At 42.4% G+C, this 24,370-nt stretch overlaps 1 protein-coding gene across 1 annotated transcript in view; it reads left to right on the top strand.

Annotated features, from left to right (window-relative positions):
* The window catches only part of ICE1 (interactor of little elongation complex ELL subunit 1), a 100,372-nt gene extending 77,703 nt beyond the window's left edge, over positions 1-22,669 (top strand). Inside the window, exons 15-20 of the mRNA XM_056520818.1 lie at positions 1,111-1,279; positions 3,026-3,186; positions 5,645-5,835; positions 7,305-7,411; positions 17,261-17,359; positions 18,970-22,669. Of these exons, the coding sequence (XP_056376793.1) occupies positions 1,111-1,279; positions 3,026-3,186; positions 5,645-5,835; positions 7,305-7,411; positions 17,261-17,359; positions 18,970-19,148 (906 nt within the window). The 3' untranslated portion in view covers positions 19,149-22,669. The remainder of the gene's footprint in view (positions 1-1,110; positions 1,280-3,025; positions 3,187-5,644; positions 5,836-7,304; positions 7,412-17,260; positions 17,360-18,969) is intronic.
* The last annotated feature ends 1,701 nt before the right edge of the window (positions 22,670-24,370 follow it).

A 24,370-nucleotide genomic window follows, 5' to 3' on the forward strand; every position in this document is an offset into this window, starting at 1 on the left:
ATATAACACGCACTTTTTAGGCTAAAATTTTTTGCCTAAAGTCTACCTGCGTGTTATATGCCGATAAGCCGCTGCAGTTCGATGATTTAAAGCGGGCGCTTTAAATCAATGAACTGCAGCGGCTTTGCAGGTGCAGAGACCGCTGCCGGCTTCTCTGCCCCTGCCTGTCCTGGGGTCTAGAGCCCTGGTGCCGGCCCTTCTCTCCCCCTGGCTATCTGTTCCGGGGCAGCAGCACCGACAGACAGGGGGAGAGAAGGGGCAGCGGCACCCATTGCCGGCGCCGCTGCCCCGTTGCCTCCCCCATCCCCGGTTGTATAATTACCTGTTGCCGGGGTCGGGTCTGCGCTGCTTCAGGCCTCCGGTGTGCATCCCCTGCGTCGTTGCTATGCGCTGCGAGACGCAATGATTTCACTCGTCATTGCGCCGTGCAGTGCATAGCAACGACGCATGGGACGCACACCGGAGGCCTGAAGCAGCGCGGACCCGACCCCAGCAACAGGTAATTATGCAACCGGGGATGGGGGAGGCAACGGGGCGCCGGCAATGGGTGCCGCTGCCCTTTCTCTCCCCCTGGCTATCGGCGCCGCTGCCCTATTGCCGGCGCCGCTTCTCTCCCCCTGGCAATCTGCGCCGGCACCGATAGTCAGGGGGAGAGAACGGGCAGTGGCGCAGATAGCCAGCGGGAGAGAAGCGGCGGCAGCAGGGCTCTAGACCCCAGGAAAGTCAGGGGGAGAGAAGCGGGCAGTGACGGCCCCTCTCCCCCTGCCTTTCCTGGGGGTGTATTGGGGTATACGAATGCACACACACACCCTCATTTTACCAAGGATATTTGGGTAAAAATCTTTTTTTACCCAAATATCCTTGGTAAAATGAGGGTGCGTGTTATAGGCCGGTGCGTGGTATACCCCGATAAATACGGTAGTTCGTATCGATTATTTTTAACAGCCCCCCCCCCCCCCAACCAGTTTTAATTCCGGATTCCCTCTTTGAGTTTAATATTTTAATTTTGAAAATGTTATAGAATTAACTCTGCTTTTAATAGCCAATTATAATCTGTATATTAAGATATTTACGATTACGTGTGTTTATTTTGTTTTTTGCATTTTTTAGGGTTTAGCTGACCGTTTTTTACATATTCTTCTGAAAAAAATAAAATCTGGAAAGAGGTCTTTAGCCAGTTCATATCTTCAGGCTCTGTGCAGGGTGTATGTGGGTTTGTGTCGTCAGCTTGGAGACATTGAGAGAGCAAGAGTTCTTTGCTATAGCATACTTAAAGAAGGTTGGTTGTGTTTAATTAATTGTATAGAATGGTGTTTGCTATGTATTTCTTTGTTCTTATTTTATCTCGCAGGTTTGTAATTTATTTACAGGCATATACATTAGCATCTGATAGTTTTTGGTTAGGTGGACCTCCTATTCACCTAACCAAAAACTACCAGATGCTAATGTATATGCCTGTAAATAAATTACAAACCTGCAAGATAAAATAAAATAATGCATTTAGGACCCTGGAGTCATTAATACAGTGGTCTATATTTTATATTTCTGGCTATTACCAGATGTTATAATTTACTCTTTTCTTGGTGTAGTGTTGTCTGTGCTTAATGCCACAGGGTTTTCCTGAGACAAAAGCAGAAGGGTGAGCCAGGTTTTGGCCTGGAAAACCCTGTGGCATTAAGCATTAGTGGGTTAACCAGTACTGGCTGGCCCAGGGAATCTAAGCTGGGAATGCATAAAGAATCCCCTAGGTTTTACTGTCCCTGCAGCATGGATTCCCTTGCATAACACAGCTTTACACAAACTACATAGAGCTGTATACTGTTGAATGCTGCAACAACATCATCTGTATACTACCACATCTAAGGGCCGTTTTTGCTTTGTGTGAGTAGCACAGTTATCACTGTTAGGAATCTTGTCTTTCCCTCCAGTCTTTCTTCTCTCTCATAGGATTCTTTCCTGGAAGGTTGTACATTTTGTGGCCAACATTTCTGCTCAAAGTTTCAGATTCGGCTGCTCTTTCCTGCAAATTTCCCTTCCTTATGTTCCACAAGATGGTATTACGTCATGTCCCATGACTTTTCCTAAGGAGATCTGTCTCTCAATGAAGATATGTTTTTTTCCTTTTGCTCTTCTCTGTTCCATCCATCAATGAACTCTCTAAACTCTTTTGACGATGTTCATGCACAACAGGTTATTTTGCCTGCTGCTATACTCAAATAAAACGTCTACCTTTCTGTTCATCATTCCACAAGGACCGTTAATTGCTTGTTGAGTCTGGTCTGTGCTCTTGGAAGAATCTTAACTTAGGACCTGTAGGAAATTCTTTTAGGTTACTGCCCACACAGGCATTTTGTTTTCCTGGATGATACAGCATTGACCAGCAAGGTCTAGAAGGATGCCACCTGGGCTAGGGTTGCACTTTCACAAAGTTCTCCCAGGATCATGCTATGGCATCCCTGATGCCAGCGTTGGCTACAAGGTAATCCTTGCTGCTGTGAACTAGTTACTAGTTTTTTTTCACTAATGTTCAGCCAGTGGTGCTCTGTACTGCAGACAAGAAAAGAGAGAAACTCTGCAGATAAGCTTATTTTATCATCATATTCTTTGAGGGACTCAGATCCTCAGCTCTGTTTGGTTCATCCTGAACCTGGGAGTTTATCTCAACTTGTATTCACGTGGGATCAGGTCATATGATGATGTCATCTGGTTTTTTTTTCTACTGCTTTTAGTACAAAAGGATAAGCCTAGTGTATGTGAAAGGCCTGTAAAAGTGACACTGTAATTTTACATAGTTTTTATTTGTGGTTTTAAGCACAGTCCACCCTAAAATCCGTCTTATAGTATTCCAACAAGATTTTCATTAATGTCACCTTGTTCTGTTTTTAACAACTTTATTTGAGTGATAATATAGGGTGCTAGTGATTTTCCTATATCTGTAAATAAGCATTTCTCTGCCTTTTATAACTTTTGTATTTTGCACCTCTCCAATTCCTTTGCTTCATTTTAAATCATTTTGTTTGCCTAGATTTTCCAGATCCTGACAAACTGCTCCTGTTTATCATCAGTTCATGGAATGATATCCTGTCCCTGCATGGAGTGCTCAGTAAGGCAATTCAGGCCGTTCTTAAATCCCTGGCAGTTGATGATGTTGGTTCTTGTCTGAGTGCTTATCTGAATTGGGAAAAGGTAAGTGTGGTGGTTGTAGAAAATAGAATGTGAATCTGTTTAGCAAAAGTATAGAATGGAAACCGCATGTCCAAATAGTGGTTGGTTTTACACAACAGATGCAATGTTTCAACTTGAAAAATACTTTCTTTTGGTGTTAATAAACTCCCTTTTTTATTATTTTTTTTTTCTTAACATGGTGTCTCTATTCTGTATTTTGAATGATTATACAGACTTGCCTTGATCATTGTTGTTTTTTTTTCCCCCCTCCCATGTTAAATAGATGCAAAAATGACAAACATACTAACTGGGTATTATGTGCAGTCTGTTGTTTTGGTTCTACTGTAGTACTAGACTGACTTGAGGGGTCGCAGTACTTCAACGCTCCCTTTAACCCCTTAAGGACGCAGCCCTTTTTCACCTTAAAGACTGAGCCCTTTTTCGCAATTATGACCACCGTTACTTTACAAATTAATAACGCGAAAATGCTTTTACCGAATATTCTGAGATAGTTTTTTCGTGACATATTCTACTTTATTTTGGTGGTAAATTTCCGCCGTTAATTGCATCCTTTTTTGGTGAAAAATCCCCAAATTTCATAAAAATTTTGAAAATTTTGCATTTTTCTAACTTTGAAGCTCTCTAATTGTAAGGAAAATGGATATTCCAAAAAAAAAATTATTTTTCTTCACAAACACAATATGTCCACTTTATGTTGGCATCATAAAATGAACATACTTTTGCTTTTTGAAAAAATTAGAGGGCTTCAAAGTAGAGCAGCAATTTTCAAAAATGTCATGAAAATTGCTAAATCTGAAGGGACAGATGTTACAGAACTACAACTCCCAGCATGCCTGGGCAGTCGAGGCATTCTGAGAGTTGTAGTTTGGCAACATCTGGAGGGCTACTGTTTGGGCACAACTTTGGCTCTCTGGGCATGCTGGGAGTTGCAGTTTGGTCCCCCCTAGTGGTTGCCACAGTAAAGATCGATTTTACTTTCACTTTCAATTCCCCCCTCCCCCCCCCCCCCCCCCCACTGTCGATTCCCTACCTGATCAGGATCCTGCAGGCTCCAGCGAAGATCCCAGGTCCCCAGGCATCTTCTCCTGCAGGTACGGCCTCCATCTTCTTTCCAGAGCCACTCAACATCCAGGGGCGGGCAGAATGGGGGGTTGCCATGGCAACCCCCTGTCCTGCGCTGCCATTGGTCAGACCTCCGTTCTGACTAATGCCAGGGGATAGGAGTAGATCGCAGCTTTGCGACCTCACTCCTATCCTTTAGGCTGATCGGGGCTGTTGCTGACAACTCCGATCAGCCCTATTTTCCGGTTGATCGGGTCACCAGAGACCCGATCAGCCCGGAATTGGAGAAAATCGCATGTCTGAATTGACATGCGATTTTCTCCGATCGCTGACATGGGGGGGGTCTCAGGACCCACCTGGGCGATGTGCCAGGGTGCCTGCTGAATGATTTCAGCAGGCATCCGGCTCCGGTCCCCAACCGGCTAGCGGTGGGGACCGGATTTCCCACGGGCGTATGGATACGCCCTCGGTCCTTAAGGACTCGGAATGCAGGGCGTATCCATACGCCCTGTGTCCTGAAGAGGTTAACCCTTTTTGAGAATTACCACAGTGAAAAGGGTATCCCTCTCTGACCTTATAGTATGCCTTGCCTTTCATTCTCAATTTGTATTGCTGCTGATACATTGATGATTCTTGATGATCAATTTTAGAGTGTAAGAATGTAAACAGGTGTAACAGTTTCTAGTACTACTTGAATTTCAAGCACTAAAAACATGCGATTGGCACCTACTGGCAAATAATAGTGTGGCCTAATTTTCTTAGATTTTGGGAACCATAAGGGTAGGGTCATTAAGTTGGCTTACTACTTCCACTGAGTTTTCACGTTAAACATTTTGACAATGCTTTTTTTTTTTTTTTTTTGCTGCCATTGTTTTAAATAATAGAAACAGTAACTGATATTTTGCACAGAATACACTAGCTACGGAGTCTCGTAATGAGATGACACCTCTTCTCAGCAGTAACCTTATTATCACAGGCAGAATTACATTGGAAGGTGACGTGCACATATATATATATATATATATATATATATATATATATATATATATATATATATACACATATACATATATACAATATACACTTGGTTCACGATTCACAATAGGTGATGGTTACAGCTAACCTCTGCTACCTCCCTGCACAATGACGCAATAAATCACAGAGCATGACTAAAACGCAGGTTCCTGTGGTTATGGTCCATGTGGCCACTGTAATGCATACAATGCTATTAGCAGGGAATAACTTGTAATGGTGGAACAACCCCTTTTAATGATTTGTATTGGGGAAAAAAGTCATTATTGCACAGAATAGTCATCATCAGACACAAAAGAGAAGAATGGTGGTAAAGATTGAAATCATCCAAATTTATTTTTTTATTTTTCATTTTTTTTTTCAGTGTCCACCAATGAATAGAAGTGTCCTTCTGAACAGTGTCCTTATGGCAATACAACTGTATCCTGATGTCCAATTTCATCAGAGTGAGAAGTATGGAGAGGATTTGACTGACAATGTATGGGAATATGTATTTGCTGTTGATCTCTTGTGTAGCCACCGTAAATGGACTTGGACCCATGAAAATGTAATAAGGTACTAATTATTATTTATTAATATTTTTATTATATATTTTTATTAAACTCCATTTTCTGTTCATAACATTATATCCTAAAATAAAAAATGTGTTTACATTCTGCTATGACAAGGTTGTTATATGTCCTTTTCATAACCCTGTGGCTTTTTTCAACTGACTAAAAAATAAAATAAAAAAAAGCCTTGTACCAGTTGCGGGTTTTGGTAGAATTAAAAATAATAAAAAAATTTATTAAAGTGGTACTCTGAGAGAGAACTTTTTGGTAACATACTGCTCAGAATGCCAGCAGTTAAAAACTGGACTTATCTCCCACTGTACCTCTGGTGCCACCTGTCCTCTGCTGAGTTTTTGTTTTTCTAAATGCCTTATCCTGGGCAGTGTATTACAAAAAAGTTCTAGATAACCCCTTTTTCACTGAAAAAAATATGCTGTGGATTTATTTGGGTGCCTGTTGTACCTGGAGCTACAGTTCTCAGCAGCACATTAGTTATATAGATTGCCACCATAAAAATATATAGAATATAAACAAAAGTAGTATACACTTGGAAGACTAATATGTTAAACGGGTTAATTGTAAATATGCATTTTATTTAGTAAATGTCATATATTCCATAAAGTTCTTTTGCTTAGTGCATAAATGTGTGAAGTGTTTAAAGGTGATCAGTTTTTGCTCTTTCACAAACCTGGAAGTTAGATATTGGGGTTGGTACAACCTGTAAAAACTTGTACAGCAAAGTATTTTTTCTGTGTCCGAAATCATTCTCTAGGTTTCAGGGATGTTTTAGTTATTTAGTTTCTACTCTGAGTAAAACTGACTTTATTAAAATGTTATATATGTCCTTTTGAACCTATGATGATTTACACGAAACTGAGCTATATTTAATATCGTAGTGCTTCAGAGTTTTTTTTTTTGTTTTTTTTTTTAAACCTGTGAAAATGTTGACTTCTTAAGGGGTTAACTGGGTACTCTGAAGAGAGAAAACAAGTTTTCAACTCAGCTGTTGCAGTAAATGTGTATTACTTTCTGGCAAGTCTTAAAATTTCTAGATAGAAGTAATAATTCACTGCTGTATGTTCCAGGGGAAGTTGTGTAGTTCTTTTCTGTTTGACCACAGTGCTCTCTGCTGCCACCTTTGTCAGTGTCAGCAACTGTCCATAGCAGGAGATGTCCAGAGAATGAACACATCTACATACAAAACATCTCCTGCTATGGACAGTTGCTGACACTGACAAAGGTGGCAGCAGAGAGCACTGTGGTCAGACTAGAAAGAACTACACAATTTTCTCTTTAGTATACAGCAGCTGATAAGTACTGGAAGGATTAAGATATATAAATATAAGTAATTTTCACATCTGTATAACTCTGTCACCAGTTGATTTAAAAACATTTTATTTTATGTTGAATATCCTTGTAAAGAATGTGTAGATAAGATATCTTATATCTGTATTGGTATTTTATTCCTCTTAGTAAAGAACTTTGGCCAATATTGGATAAATGGGTGAGACGTAAGAAGGGCAACCTGACTTTTCAATTTGTCCCAGACATAATTGTTGCTACTGTGCTTCGTCTTGTTGGTAAGTGTTTGCAGATAAAAAAAAAAAAAACGCACAACAAAACAAAAACATCTTCCCCTGTTTGTGCGTTGCTGAAGACAATGTATTGCCTGTAACAAGGGTGTGATGTACTCCAGAAGATCCTACGATCACATGTCCACCATCCAATTAAAGAATACCTGTCACTAGACTGACTAACTAATCTATCCCTGATTTACAACCATATATGTCCCTTACTGATGCTTAGAAGGATCCTGCTCTTAAAGGGGTTATCCACCATAAGGTGATTTTAGTACGTACCTGGCAGACAGTAATGGACATGCTTAGGAAGGATCTGCGCTTGTCTTGGGGCTAAATGGCTATGTCATAAGATTACCATAACACTGTGGCTAGCTTTTTGTGAACTGGTTTTCCTGTTTGACTTTTTTTTTTTTTTTACTACAAATCCCACAATTCCATTTTCTCTATCTGCTCCATTGGGGGGACACAGACCTTTGGTATATTCTGCTGTCTCTAGGAGGCTTGACACTATGGTAACCAAAAAGTTGGCTCCTCCCAGCAGGATATACCCGCCTCCAGGCCACTGAGCAATTCAGTTTTTACTTAGTGTCTTAAGGAGGTGGACACTGGTCTGGTGTTCTCCAGACCAGGTCTCATATTTTTTATTTAGTAGGATTAGGGAATGTGTTAGTGCTTTATTCCTTTTTCTTTCTGTTTTCAGGTGGGGTCTCAGGAACTGCGGTTCACTGTTTCCCCATTGCGAGAGTGGCAGGCATCTTGGATGTACTGTTAACCCCCTCTCGCCACCGGTCAGCGCTTGGGGTTGTACCTCATGGGTCCGGGTCCCCCTACCTCCCTGTTCGCCTCGCTATGAGCTTGGCTTGCTGCAGGGACAATGCTGACTGAAGACTACATTCTGAAGACTTCTTTAGGTAAGTTCTTCAGCATAGGTGAGTATTTTTGTCTCCCTAGGTCTTGCAACAGCTGGAGACCCCTGTTTTTTGACCTATCCTCTGAAGCTGGGGCTGGCCGTGGGATACTTTATTCTGCAGGGGGATTGTGTTTTATTATATGGGGGAGCAGTGTCTCTAACGGGCAGTATTTTCACAGTAGGGGCACTTTATTTGGCAGTGTGTGTGATATGTATGCGCCGCAGGCTTCTCTCTGCGGGCGCCTTTTTACTTTCACTTTCGGCAGCCGCGGCTGCCGACTGCACTTTGCCCGCTCCATTCCCCGGGCACATATCAGCTCACTACAGGCGGCATGTGCTTCAGAGCGGGCGCCATTGCGAAGTCCCGCTGTATTCTTCAGCGGCCCGGCGGACGTTAGCTCCGCCCACCAGGCTGCATAAGCGCTTCAGCAGCGCAAAATGAGCCTACAATCAGCGCCGTGCGCGCGTTTGGGGCCGTGCAGCGGCCAATCTCAGCACCCTTGCCTCTGACCCGGCCTCTTCGTCCTATTGGCCGGCGTCTTTTCTCTCTCCTCTCAGCACCGTGCGGAGTTCTCATCACAGCAGCTGCCTAGGGACACAGACTTGGGTGAGACTGTTCATTTTTTTTTGCTTTGTCCGTGCCCAGAACTGTTCCTCCCTCAAAGCAGATATCGGGAATATTAGACCCATTACGTTTGTAAAAACTGCTCTGCAAAAATGCCAGGTTCTGCTGAACCCACTTGTTCTGCCTGCTCCACTGCTCCCCCAGACCCCCCTGCTATTTCTAACCCAGGTGCTCCTTCAGACCCAGTGGGTTCGGCTGCCCCTCCAGCCTGGGTTTCCTCCTCTCCCAGTCTATAGCCGACTTGGCACAGGTCTCCCGTTCTGTGGTGACTGCCTTGGAGAGGTCTTCCCTTCATCGGCCCTCTAGAAGGTCCCGTTCCCCTTCTCCCTATGCTTCACATAAGTGTAATAGGGGTGTCTCCTCTGACTCATCCCCTGAGTCTTCTGGCAGACACGGGCATTCCTCTCGCAGGTCTCGCCCGACCGCTTCTTCAGGCCACACGCGTCACTCTTCCAGAGAACGGTCCCATGGTCACCAGTCTGGCTCTCCTGAGCCACGTACCAGGTCGGAGTCTCCCTCTTCTAGGGCCGCCTCCACTCGTTCGCACTCTCCTGGAGAACTGGCGGTTGAGGTTTCCAATTCGGCATCCGATTCAGAGGACCGTTCGGACTCAGTGGACACGGTGAACTCATTGGTTATGGCCATATGGCAGCTTTTTCTCAGGTGGGAGGTCGCCTCTTGCTCTTTCGAGACGTTTGATGCCAGTCTGTCGGGCTGGGGGGGTGTTTTCAGGGATCAGACGGTTCAAGGCCTCTGGCCTCCCCAAGAAGCCCTTCGTTCCATAAACATCCTGGAACTGAGGGCGATTTATCTTTGTCTGAAGCATTGGGAGCCCCTGCTTCAGGGCCACCCTGTCCGTGTCCAGTCGGACAACGCCACGGCTGTGGCGTATATCAATCGGCAGGGCGGCACTCGCAGCTCAGCAGCCATGTCCGAGGTGACAAAGATCCTCCTCTGGGCGGAACAAGAAGTTCCAGCCATTTTGGCGATTCACATTCCAGGAGTGCTCAACTGGGAAGCGGATTTCCTCAGTCGGTCCTCAGCCGACCCCGGAGAGTGGTCTCTTCTTCCGGAGGTGTTCGCTCAGATCTGCGATCTCTGGGGGACCCCAGACGTGAATCTCTTCGCGTCTCGACACAACCGGAAAATTCTGAAGTCAGGGACTCCCTGGCTCTAGCAGTGGATGTCCTAGTAATTCTGTGGTCGGGCTTTGTTCTTCCCTACCTGTTTCCTCCTCTCCCCCCCTTCCCAGGGTTCTGAGGAAGCTCAAGGTGGAAGGAGTCCCCGCCATTCTGGTGGCTCCAGACTGGCCTTGAAGGGCATGGTACGCCGACGTGGTCTGGCTTCTGGACGACGTTCCGTTCCGTCTTCCACTTCATCCGGACCTCCTCTCACAGGGTCCCCTTTGCCACCCCAATTTACAGTCGCTGCATTTGACGGCGTGGCGGTTGAGACCGTGGTTCTAAGGGCCCGCGGCTTCTCTTCCCAGGTAATTCACACCATGCTCAGGGCTCGCAAGCCCTCCTCTGCGAAAATGTATCACCGTACCTGGCGGGCTTACTTTCGTTGGTGCGAAACTCAGTCCTTTTCTTCAGTTACCTTTTCCGTTCCCCGTCGTCTCCTCTCCTTTTTGCAGTCGGGATTGGAACAAGGGCTGACTCTCAGCTCCCTTAAGGGTCAGGTTTCGGCCCTTTCCATTCTCTTTCAGAGTCCTCTGGCTTCCAATTCGCATGTCCGGGCCTTCCTTCAGGGCGTGGCACACGCTGTCCCCCCTTACTGGTCCCCTTCTCCCCCTTGGGACTTGAACTTGGTTCTAGGTGCTCTCCAGGACGCACCTTTTGAGCCTCTTAGGGAGGTTCCCCTTCGCCTCCTATCCTGGAAGGTGGCTTTTCTTATAGCTATTACTTCCATTAGGAGAGTATCTGAACTGGCAGCTCTCTCCTGCCGTTCTCCTTTCCTGATAGTTCATCAGGACAAGGTTGTTTTCCGGCCAGACCCGTCTTTCTTACGTCGTCCTTTTGTCCCGCTCCTTCTCATCCCAGGGAGCGCCTGCTCCACAAATTGGATGTGGTACAGGCCATTCGGTCTTATCTTTCTGTCACCTCTTCCTTTCGTCACCTCAGCCGACTGCCTGACCTTTTTTTCTCTGCCCACCCAAGGGGCGGCTTTGGTACGTCCCAAGGTCTGTGTCCCCCAATGGAGCCGATAGAGAAAAGGAGATTTTTTAGACTTACCGTAAAATCTCTTTCTCGAAGGATCCATTGGGGGACACAGCTCCCGCCCTTTTCTGGGGTACCTATTCGGTTATCTGTCCGAGGGAGTGTTCAGTTAATTTTTCTTTTGGTTCTCGGACAGTTCATGTTTTTTTTTTTCTCCTTTTAACCTTTCGGTCTCCTCCTATTGCTCTGGGACCAAAACTGAATTGCTCAGTGGCCTGGAGGTGGGTATATCCTGCTGGGAGGAGCCAACATTTTGGTTACCATACTGTCAAGCCTCCTAGAGACAACAGCATATACCCAAGGTCTGTGTCCCCCAATGGATCCTTCGAGAGAGAGATTTTACGGTAAGTCTAAAAAATCTCCTTTTCCTCCCTCCCACACATCAGCCACCCCATCCATTGAAACATAAATAAGCTGCACCCATTCAAAAGACCTGTGGTTTTCAATCAGGGTGCCTACAGCTGTTGCATAAGTTGCAGATTGATCTCTCTCCCACCAAGCGATCGCTCCACCCATTGAAGCAGACAGGCTCCCTGTCATCAGCTGACTCCCTTGCATCAGCTGACTGTCATGCAAGCTGGGAATAATCTGAGACAACAGTCATTTTGTATGCTGTTAAAAATAAATAGTGGGGTGAAAATCACATAAGAATTGTGAGAAAACTGTCACACACAGGTACAGACACTATATTATGAACTACACTAACTTTACAGCCTCTGTAGCATAGTCAAATAAGAATTCCTGGAATACTCCTTTTAATTTCTGAAAAAATTATTTCTAAGTACCTTCCCCCCCCCCCCCCCCTTTTTAGTCCTGCTCACTCTGAGCTCTGTGCTAAGGGGTCCCTCTCTCATCTATGCTGCGCTCCGTCTTGGGAGCGTGCATAAATGAGGCAGCCTATGGCGTGGCAGGCTGCTCCTGAATTCTCTCCTCTCTTTTTTGCACTGCACGTGCTATACAGAGGAATATCTGAGTGGAGACCTGCCGCGCCATCCTTCACAGCGCTCGCTCCCACGCTCGTCTGTCTGATTCACAGGCAGAGAGTGAGATTCACCTAGGCGTTTTTGTTTTTTGGGCATGATATCCTCTTCTGTTAGAGCAGGTCCTTGCCGAAAACCATTAAACTGGGTGTGGAACTGATATATTCTGGATTTTTGGTCATGCTGCATTGAGCTCGCATATCTCCAAGGAAACACCTTTCTACAAAATTCCAAATTTAGTCTCTCTCTGGTCTTGTTTTTCTCATTCTACAAAGTGCATTGTTCTTTAGCCACACTTTTTTAAGTAGGGCTAAAGGGCTTTCTTTTGGGGGTTTAAAAAAATAGACCATACGATAAAGCAAACTATGGGGTGATAGTGGCTTGCCAATCTTCCGAACAGTGCCAGGCACAGATCTTGCAAATTAGACAATGGCGGTAATAATAGCAGAAGGGGTGAGGGACTCATGGTATTTTGGTGCCTGAATGAAAGGAGGAAGTAATGGAAACACTGAAATGACATCAGGGTAGCCCATACCATGCAGGTATCAGCAAGATCACATGTCCCTAGGTTATCCAATCATTGCTTTGTATTATGTGCCATATAGCTCCCTGGCTAATGAGGACACAACATGGGGTGGGTTTATTGGGCTAATAAAAGTCCAAAATGGCAATCGCAATGCAGTGCATAGGAGAGAGAAAGCTGAGAGCGAGCAAGAACTACAGATTCCAGAAAGAAAGAATGAATTGTTTACTGCCATTTACTCTGCCACTTATAATGTTGGTGGCAGTACCAGCACCAATACAGGTAGCAGCATTCAGGTGCCTGGAGTAAGTAGAAGCAGCCATGTCGGCAAGCAAATGTTCTCACTGTCTTCCAGGGGTTGTGTGGTTTTGGAGAATGAAACTGCCTTTGTGGCCTGGTTGACTCATTCATGATCTTCCCAGGATTAAGAAAGTGTCCGATGATATGACGTTGAGCCAGGTGTCAATGGATTTGTAATCATCTACAGTCAAATGGTGCAGTGAAAATGTCCATCCTAGACTCTGATCTTCTGACTTTGCTTCCCGTTGACGGGCATGGATCAGTGAGGAATTTAAAGGGGTACTTCGGTCGAAAACTTTTTTTTTTTTTCCTTTTATTATTAACTGGTGCCAGAAAGTTAAACATATTTGTAAATTACTTCTATTTAAAAATCTTAAGCCTTCCAGTACTTATTAGCAGCTGTATGCTACAGAAGAAATTATTTTTTTTTAATATTTTTTGTCTTGTCCATACTGCTCCCTGCTGACACCTCTGTCTGCGTCAGGAACTGTCCAGAGCAGCATAGGGATTTTCTCCTGCTCTGGACAGTTCCTAATATGACATCAGGTGTCAGCAGAGAGCACTGTAGACAAGACAAAAAAGAAATGAAAAAGAAAAGAATTTCCTCTGTAGCATACAGCTGCTAATAAGTACTGGAAGGACAAATATTTTTTTTATAGAAGTAATTTAAAAATCTGTTTAACTTTCTGGCACCATTTGATAAAAAAAAAAAATTCACCGGATTAGACACTACTACCACCACCCCTGCTGGCTGCTACAACTACCACCAGTCCACCATCACCCTTGCTGCCTCTACTATGAGCCAGGCCTACACATAACCCGGGATCCCTAAAAAGAGAGAGCTTTTGTATGAAAAACATTTTTCTTAATTTCTTCAAAAATCCATTGCATTGTTACTTGCCAGACTCAAAACCTGTTGCAACTCCAAAGAAGGAAGAAGTTTTAATAATGTTTTCAACTTTTCAATGTTTACAAAAGCTATTTCTTTACGGTTTACTGTTTCTTCTTTATTTTGAGACATCCTCACCGATTCTGTTGAAACTCCCAAAAAAAAGGAAGAATTTTGGGAAACTCTTGAAAAAAATCCATTATACCTTACGATTACGATCTATGCATTTTAACACTGGCAGGCATCTGCCAACAAGGGATACTTTTATGCAGCTCTATTGCAATTTTAAAAAGCATACAAAATCCACTAGTGCAGTGTGTTTTTTAACCCCTTAAGGATGCAGGGCGTGCCCATAGGCTCAGGGCGTACAGGTACCAAAACAGAGCCTCCAGGCATCCTGGTAGTTTTGCAACAGCTGGAGGCACCCTGTTTGGGAAACGCTTCAGTAGGGTAATTTTGGTATCGGAGGCAAGTGTAATTCTTGCATCCGGATCCGTCCTTATGCAAATCCCTAATTTAGGCCTCAAATGCGCATGTCGCTCTCTCACTTCGGAGCCCGATCGTATTTCAAGGCAACAATTTAGTGCCACATATGGGGTATTTCCGTACTTGGGAGAAATTGCCTAACAAATTTTGGAGTGCTTTTACCCCTTATGAAATGGTAAAGTTGGGGTCTAAAAATTTATTTTTTGCTCCATACTTTTCACAAGAGGTAAAAGGAAATAAAGACCCCCAAAATTTGTAACGCATTTTCTCCTGAGTACGGAAATACCCCATATGTGGACGTAAAATGCTCTGCGGGTTCACAACAGGGCTCAGAAGTGAGAGCGCCATGTACATTTGAGGTCTAAATTGGTGATTTGCACAGGGGTGGCTGATTTTACAGCAGTATACCCACATGTGACCCCATTTTGGAAACTTCACTACTCACGTAACATAACAAGGGGTATAGTGAGCCTTAACACCCCACAGGTGTTTGACAATTTTTGTTAAAGTTGGATGGGAAAATGAAAAAGAAAAAAAAATTCACTAAAATGCTGGTGTTTTTCATTTTCACAAGGGAAAATAGGGAAAAAAGCCCCCCATCATTTGTAACCCCATTTCTTCTGAGTAAGAACATACCCCATATGTGGATGTAGAGTGCTCTGCTGGCGCACTACAATGCTCAGAACAGAAGGAGCGCCATTGGGCTTTTGGAGAGAAAATGTGTCCGGAATTGAAGGCCACTTGTGTTTACAAAGCCCTCATGGTGCCAGAACAACGGATCCCCCCCCCCCCATGTGAGCCCATTTTGGAAACTACACCCCTCACGGAATATAATTAAAGGTGCTTTGAGCGTTCAAACCCCACAGGCGTCTGACAGATTTTTGGAACAGTGGTCCGTGAAAATGAAAAATGTAATTTTTCATTTGCACAGCCTATTGTTCCAAAGATCTGTCAAATGCCAGTGGGGTGTAAATGCTCACTGCACCCCTTATTAAATTCTGTGAGGAGTGTAGTTTCCAAAATGGGGTCACATTAAATTCCAAACAAATTCTCTATCCAAAAGCTCAATGGCGCTCCTTCTCTTCTGAGCATTGTAGTTCGCCTGCAGAGCACTTTACATCCACAGATGGGGTATTTCCATACTCAGAAGAGATGGGGTTACAAATTTTGGGGGGCACTTTCTCCTATAACCCCTTGTAAAAGTGTAAAATTTGGGGAAAAATCAGCATTTTAGAGAAAAAATAATAATTTCCATCTACATATCCGACTTTTAAGAAAAGTAGTCATACACCTGTGGGGTGTTAAGGCTCACTGTATGCCTTGTTATGTTCCTTGCGGTGTGTAGTTTCCGAAATAGTATGCCATGTTTTTTTTTTTTTTATAACTGTTCTGGCACCATAGGGGCTTCCTAAATGCGACATGCCCCCCAAAAACCATTTCAGCAAAATTTGCTTTCCAAAAGCCAAACGTGACTCCTTCCCTTCTGAGCATTGTAGTACGCCAGTAGAGCACTTGACATCCTCACATGGGGTATTTCCATACTCAAAAGATATGGGGTTACAAATTTTGGGGGCATTTTCTCCTATTACCCCTTGTAAAAATGTAACATTTGGGGGGGAAAACAGCATTTAAGTGAAATCATTTTTTTTTTTTTTCCTTTTTACACATCTGACTTTAACGAAAAGTCATCAAAAATCTGTGGGGTGGTAAGGCTCACTGTACCCCTTGTTACGTTCCTTGAGGGGTGTAGTTTCCAAAGTAGTATGCCATGTTTTTTTGTTTTTTTTGCTGTTATGGCACTATAGGGGCTTCCTAAATGCGACATGCCCCCCAAAAACCATTTCAACAAAATTCACTCTCCAAAATCACATTGTCGCTCCTTCCCTTCTGAGCCCTCTAGTGCACCCACAGAGCACTTTACCTCCACATGAGTCCAGGACTCCTGAGGAAGCCTCCGTTGCTGGAGGCAGAACGTGTGGCGTCAGCTTTCCCCTGTACTAAGTTGCAGGAAGCCTTGACCTAGATACTGCTCGTCACTGGTGATATCCCCTTACATGCACCTGACTGATTTGTTTTGCATGACATTTCGCATTTATTTCAAATTTTCTGAGTTTAGGTTATACACATATGTTTTTATTCATTGGTGATTGCTTATTGCTGCTACTATTAGTGGATATTGCTACAATTCTATGGCACGGTACATGTTTAGCACTAGGTTATTTTCTATTGTATTAGAGTGTATATACATATAGGTATTGTATAGGGGAGTCTGGTATATGATCTAAGGTATTGGTATTTGGTCAGACTAGCCTGAAACATGGCTTCAGAGCTCTTGGCCACTGTTATACATGTGTCTTAAAGCTTATTTCATTGCTGATTCGTGGAGATCCTGTTCTCTGATACTACACTTTTTCGGAAAGTTTGCTCAACTCTACTCCTTATCAAGATACTTTAATAACACTTTAAAACTTTAAGATTAACCCAAAATGTTGATTTATAAAGTAAAGATCAAATAATTTGCTATATTTGAGCAAAGAACAATAGAGAAACCAATAATGCTGGAAAGCCTTGGAAACTCGTTTCTCCTGCAACTCTCTTAACTTTACAAAGAAAATTCCTACAAATACCACTACAGTGACATTTGGTTTAGTTTAATCCGTTGTAGGAACAGTAACATTTTTCATTCCATCTCTCAGCACTATGTACCCTTTTCATTGTACTTGGCTGTATTTGCATAGCTTATTTACATGTTTAGTTCAAATTGCCAAATCGGTGAACACATCTTGTGAATACATTTTAAAGATGTTTTCAATATTCTTATCAATTGCTAGTAAATGTTGGAGGCCCAAAAAATCACATTAGTTGAATTAGTGATTTTAGAAATGTTACCTTTACAATATTTTTTTTTTTTTTATAGGACACCTCTGTCAGATGGGTTTGAAAGAAGGATTTATTACTGCTGTGAAAAACGTTACTTCTGTTATCATAACGTTCCTCAACCATGCAAATGAAGAAGGTAAGTTTTTCCTTTTATTATACACTTATAATATACCGTAAACATTTAGTTTTTAGGTCCAGTGTTCTGTGCTGGCTTAATTTTATAGTGCTGTCCCTATTCCATTTGGATACAGAGCTTTAAATGCCCTGCTTTATTTCACAGTATTACTGCAATATACAGTAAAAATTGACAAATGCATAGCACTCAGTGCATATGGTTTACTATGAGTTTAAATTCATATTTATGACATGGTACGTTTTTTTTTTTTTTTTTTACCAAAGCAGCTGGGGGAGGGGGGGTTGTATGTCTAGCCATTTTTTGAATAGATAATGAAATACTGCATCATTTTTGAACTGTGTAAATTTAGACTAAATCTTCTTAGAGTAAGCCACAATTTAAGTGATTCAGGCTGTTTATAATCTGGCACATCTCTAGACAGTTTAATTTATAAACACCTGAAACCCAAAAAGTATTTATTTTTTCCCACAGAAATCAATCACCACTCTGCTTTCATTTTATTGGAGCTTATAGAATGTGATTGGTTGCTGTGGGTTGGAGCAGGGCTGGTGCAAGGATTTTTGCAACCCTAGTCGAAAGCTAATTTTGTTGCCCCACCTTACTACTGGGGTGACACACTGTAACAAACCTCCTCATGTAATCACCTTATTACTGGGGTGACACACTTTAACAAACCTCCTCCTGATGTAATCACCTTACTAGGGTGACACACAGTGACAAACCTCCTTACTACTGGGGTAACACAGTGTAACAAACCCCTTGCTCGTGTTATCTCCTTACTACTGGGGTGACACACTATAACAAACCTCCTCATGTAATCTCCTTACTACTAGGGTGACACACTGTAATAACCTTCCTCCTCATGTAATTACCTTACTACTGGGGTGACACACTGTAACAAACCTCCCCCTCGTGTAATCACCTTACTACTGGGGTAACACGGTGGTGCTTGCTGGGCGGGTGCTTCAGATGCTAGCTGGCTACTAACTTTCTTGCTGCATGCAAAGCGGCACCCCCATCAAGAGGGCGTTCTAGGCGGCCACCTATTTTAACCTATAGGCAGAACCGGCCCTGGGTTTGAGGCAGATTGATAAATCTGGGCCATTGTTGTATAAAAGCATGCTGGCATCATGAAATGGCTATAAATGTTTTTCATCCCGTAGCAAGATCATGTTCATACTGTCTGAATGGACATTTATCTCACGTTGCTGTTAATTTATTGACTCTCTAAGGCTAAGTGCACATCTGTATCAGAACTTTGTTTAGAAGCTTCGTCAGAGAGCTCATGAAAAAATAAATAGGTGATCCATTGCACTATGGACACCACCTGATCCCATTGACATCTAATGGGTTCCGTCTGGTGTCTGTTTATTTGCAGGATTTGAGTATATATGAAAAAAACTGCAGTAGTTTTTTCTCAGCTCATGTCCTGCTATTTGAAGCGATTCTGTGAACAGAGCTCCAGTGCAGATGTGGGCTCAGCCTAATGCTGTTAAACATAATGAAAGCTTTTCAGACATTGTTTCATGTTTTCTATTTGCATTTGAAACTCCACTGAATATATGTAAACCTAATATTTACCAAAATCTCACTCACATTTCATTACACAGGTGTACCTTGGGGTGTTCAGTTGGCGTCTGTATATATGCTTTGTGACACTGCTCCTTGTGATCCTGTCCTCATTCACCAGACCCTTCTAACATGGAAAGAGACTGCAAAAAACAACCTACCGCCAGCTGTAATAAACCTTATGCAAGAGACTGCCTCTTTGTGTGTTTCGAATAAGTGAGTCACTGAGGTGTTAAAGAGGACCTGTGGTCACTCTGAAAACAAAACGTGTGACAGTAACCTGTACATAACACTATAGGAGGGCTGATCACCTACCTGTTTCATGAACAGTCCCTCCTGTTCCTCATATATAGGCCTTTGTAGTCCCCTCTTGAGTATCAAGGCAATCTGTCAGAGGTGTGGGAACCTTGCTTATTATATGGGCTGTGTTCCTGTGACTATAGCCAGTGGAGGGGGAAGGTGGTGCAGATTTAATGAAGGGGTTGTAGGCATGATCTCCTGGGGTTGTAGTCATGCTGTAAATGGTTATGTGATCAGCCCTCTCTATAGCTGTGCAGGTTACAGCACCTCATTTTTAGCAGAGCAACCACAGGTCAAGATTACTCAGCACTGAAGGGGAAAGTGCCTTTTTTCAGTTTCTTGTAATAGTTTGCACTTTGATATTTAAGGATAAAAAGCCATTTTTTTTTTTTATTTGTAAATGTTTGTTTTGTTAAACCACAAAGCACATAAATCGTTGCAAGGTTGTAAATGTGTAAATTATAACTGGCTTGTAAAGGTTTTGTATAATAAACGTAGCTCAACTTTTATCTTTGGGATGTTAACTTTAACAGAGTCCAACACAAGTGACCAACAGTGGTATACGTTCCTTATACATGTAACCAAATGTTATTTTGGTCTTAACAACTGTAATGATTTATAGACTATCCCCATATCTATCTGGTTTCCATTATGTTTTTCTATAGCTAATCCATAGACAAGAACTAGCAACCTAAACTTTTAAAGTGTACCTACATTTTTAGAGAACTTATGACATATCGGAAATTGTGACCAGTGAGGGTGCAGCTGCTGTCCCCTACAGATCTCTAGAACAGTCAGGCACTTAGCTGAGCACTTTGCACCCTTTGTTTCTGCTCCACTTTCTTTGGAAAGCGGAGTTCATGTAGTACAGACACCATGACAGTCTTGTAAAGATAGGCAGTCATGGCATCCGTACTTTGTGCACTTTGCTTTTCCAGGAATGCTGAGCAGAAACTAAGGGGCAGAGTGCTCAGCTAAGTGCTTCATTACCTTTGTTTTAGAGTTTAGGGGGTCTTGGCAGCCGATACATTTAAAATAATGCTGAAATTGCCTACATAATAATTGCACTGCTTGCTTCTTTGTAAGATGGGTTATTTTACATGCTGTATGCACTGTGTAAGCAGGATCAAGGTGCTTACATGCTGGGTGCACCTGCACATTGCAAACCATCTAAACGTCAGGCTCCTATCACATTATGAATACGGTTATTGTGAACATAGTAATCTTTGAAAGGGGGATATTTATCAAAACCTGTGTGGGAAAAAACAGGATTGGTTGCTATGGGCAACAGCTCCAATTTTCCTCTGCACAAGTGTTAATAAGTCTTCCCCATAGTCTGTATGACAGGGCAGTATTAACGGAGACGCAGAGGAATGGACAGATCTCGCGGCTGGCTAAGGAGTGGAGCGCAATGCCTTCTGCTTCCCTGGCTAATAACATACGATTGCAGTGGGTCTTAGCAGGGAGACTCTGTGTTAGCAACAAGTTTTGACATGTATGATCAACTTGTCAAAAGTTGGCTTTAATGACTGTAACCCTTTAAATGAATAACTGAAGGATAACATAGGTATAAAGCTACCTTCCTATGTAGCAGAAATGATGCAGATTTTCTAACTGTTCAAATCTCATCCACATTGCTGATCCTATGTTCAATTTGTGCTATGTGGGAATTTATCCTTATTGTCTGCTTCTTTTGAGCTATTTAAAGAGAACCTGACACGTAGGACATATAGGCCCTCATTTACTATTCTAAACCCGACTTCTTTTGTCGGGTTTTTTTGTCGCATCTTTGTCTGCGCCATGTCGCAGACATGGTGCGCCAGTCTGCGACACAATGCGACATTTTTTCCCGACTGACCCGATGTGGATTCTCCCAAACCCGAAAAAGGGGCGTAACCCGACATTTCTGAGCTTTCCCACGTATTTATAAAGGTTTCCAACCCGAATTTGTTGAATTGTTGTGGATTTTTTCCCGACAGCTCAGAGGAGTTGGAAACCAAAACCAACAAAACGCACGTGCGACAAACAAGATGCGACATAATAATAAATACCAGGGGAAAAAAGCAATCGGGTAAGAAAGCAAGATAGACTTACAACCCGATTTTCTAAGTAAATGAGGGCCATAGTGTAGTCTGCAAGGAAGTGATTCAATAGACCTGTTAACAGTTATTGATGTAAACCTCTGCTCATTCAATTAGGCAGTCCTACTCTGTGACTGACAGCTCTCTGTATGTGCTTATACACAGATAGCTGTCAATTACTAGGTAGCCTGCTGACAACTTGGCTAAGAATGAGCAGTGGTTTATATGAAGTAAAAGTGGTTGTCCCACAATCCCTTAGGATAGGGGGTAAGTATTTGATTGCTGCAGGTCCAACAGCTGGAATCCCCTGCAATCTCCAAATGGGACATCAGACTGGAGCTAGATATATATAAATTATATCTCTGCTTTGTATCTCCAGCTCTGTAACATGCTTCATGAATGCACTGCATTTTTAAACCGACAGGTTTCTCTTCAAGGGTATGTTCACACTGCGAAATTTCTGTGGAATTCCGCGCAGTGGACATTATCATCAGTGTGAACCGCAGACCCATTCACACTGAGCAATTCCAGCGGCAGACAATTCCGCCACTGAAATTATTTTTGGCAAAGAAGGAACATGTTCATTCTTTGTGCGGAAGTCGGTGAGCACTGCATAGCAATCAATGGTAAGGGCGCAGTCCTACCACCAAAGTATTTTCGGCGGTGGCCGCCAGATGGAATTCTGCAAGCGGAGATTCCACAGTGTGAGCATACCCTAATGAAGCCTTTATTGTAGCTTCTGTAATAATCATTTTTCTACTCCCTGGTATCAGATGCAGCCTCTTTAGGTTAAATAGCAGAGAGATTCATTTTTCTTCTCATGTTGCTTTGTCTGAACTTTTTTTTTTTGTCTCATTTCTATTATTCAAGATGCTTATGGAGCTGTTGTACTTGACATTTCTCTGTTCTTAAAAAGGTTATCCAGTGGAATTGGGTAACTTCATATTGTCCCCAGGCTGCCACGAAAATAACTTTTACCCCCCCTCCCTCGTAACCCCGGGATCCAGGCGCCCCATCTCCGGCCGGTCTCAGCTGACAGTCTGATTCAGTGTAGCCCGCCAGAGCTGCAGACGTAAGGTCACCGCGCTGCTTCCACAATCATTGGCTGCAGCTGTGTACCACTTCTGCCACTGATTGGCAGTGGCACTGTTCGTTCCCCCAGCTGTAGAAACTATGCTTTGCAGCAAGGGGGGAAAGCAGTGAAACAGACTGGACACCTTGTTACCGGAGCTATGAGGGAGAAGAGGAAGGAGAGTAATAGTGTTTATTTTTGTATTCAGCCTTGGGACTAAACAAAATTACCTAATGCTACTGGAAACCTCCTTTTAAGTCATTAGTCTATTTAATAGCATTTATACAATATCTAATCTTATCTAAAAGTTTTTCTTTTTATTTCTATTCTGTAGAAGGAGCAACAATACAGTATTATGAATGCTGATGTCAGTTATTACTTGTAAAGAGACTGCTTTGACTAGGGCCTGACAAATGCAAGGCAGCCAAACCAGGAACCAGGCATTAGTTTTTTTTTTTATAAAAAAAAAAGCCCAAAAAGAAGCCTGTGTGGCCATACTTGAAAAATGAAGAGCATATAATGGAAAACAATAAAGTATAGTGGTATACTGTATATGAGCCACCTGTTGTTATTATTGCATACTTTTTTTTGACTCTCTCTAAGGCACTTCCTCTTATTGTGTATATACTGCAAATATTTGGTTACGCTTAGTATATTTAAAAGCCATTTTTATTATCTAGTGCATCTAAATAAAAAAATGTACACAGCTCTTATGCAAATATGTATCTTTGTGGTTTCACGCTGCAAAGAAGCCATGTGTGGTCAAAAGATGGGGTTATCCCCTCTTCTACAAACTTGTTTTCTAGTTTGTAATAATGGAGCCCCAATTTTTGTAAAAAAAAAAAAAAAAAAAAACTTCTCACATTTTCAAAGTTGTGTATTTTATTTTCAGTGCTTTAGAGCTTCAGCGGGAGTTTTTTTTTTTTTTAACTATGGCCATTGTGTGGGATATAAAAAAAAAAAAATTAACAACAACAAGCACCCATTTACCTCCAGCGCTCCTGCTGTGCCTCCGGTGTCCTGCTTCATTCCCAGGTCCCACCCTATGCTGCAGCTTCAGGAAGACAATCGCTGCGGGGGACTGGGGCATGACATGGAAGGCACCATGGGTGTGCTGGAGGGAGGTAGATATGTTTTTTTTTTTTGTTTTTTATATCCCACACAATGCCCATAATTAGAAAAAAATAAAAACATCCACTGGAGTTCTCCAATAATGCAACTCCAATATGTTAACTAAAGGGAAAAAAAATGTGCATATTTGGCAGGTTCTGTTACCTATAACCATAAAGCTTGCTTAGAAGTTCTTTTCTTTTTTTCTCAACTAGAGACATTTCTGGAAACTCAAATCAGATATTCTGCTCAGGTATTACAGGCTGTGCATACTTAAGGAATCATGCTTTTTTATCACGCATATTTTCACCTTTGATTATAAACATTTGTCTTACAACTAAAATATTTTTTGGCTTGCATTGGTTCGTTGTACCACTCAGATACGGTGTTACTTTTGTACAGTTTATAGTGTACTTGTCACTTTTTGTAAGTGACAGGTACACTTTAACAAATACTGGGGTTAGTGGGAACACTGTGTAAATAACTGTATTCATACTATAGGTCTATAATGTGATTCACATTTGATGTTATTCCTCTTTAGGAATTTTTATTCCTGTACATAGACTGTATTATAAAATGTGCTTCTTTTTGTTTAGTATGCATCTGAGATGCTTTATAATAAATTTGTAATATCAAATAACTTGTATAGCTTGGTTTTTATTACAATTTTTACATTTTGTGAAAAATGTATATGTTCTTGTGAGATTAACCCCTAAAGGATTAGGCCAACTTTTACAAATTTGACCATATATGATAATAATTTTGGGGTGCTTTTATTCAAGTGGTTCTAAGATTGTTTCTCGGACAGACGTGTTAATAAGTCACACTTTATTTTTAAGAAAACATGTTTATATAAGGGATCTGTATGATATAAAAAAA

Source organism: Hyla sarda, chromosome 5, assembly GCF_029499605.1.
Source record: "Hyla sarda isolate aHylSar1 chromosome 5, aHylSar1.hap1, whole genome shotgun sequence".
NCBI lineage: Eukaryota > Metazoa > Chordata > Amphibia > Anura > Hylidae > Hyla > Hyla sarda.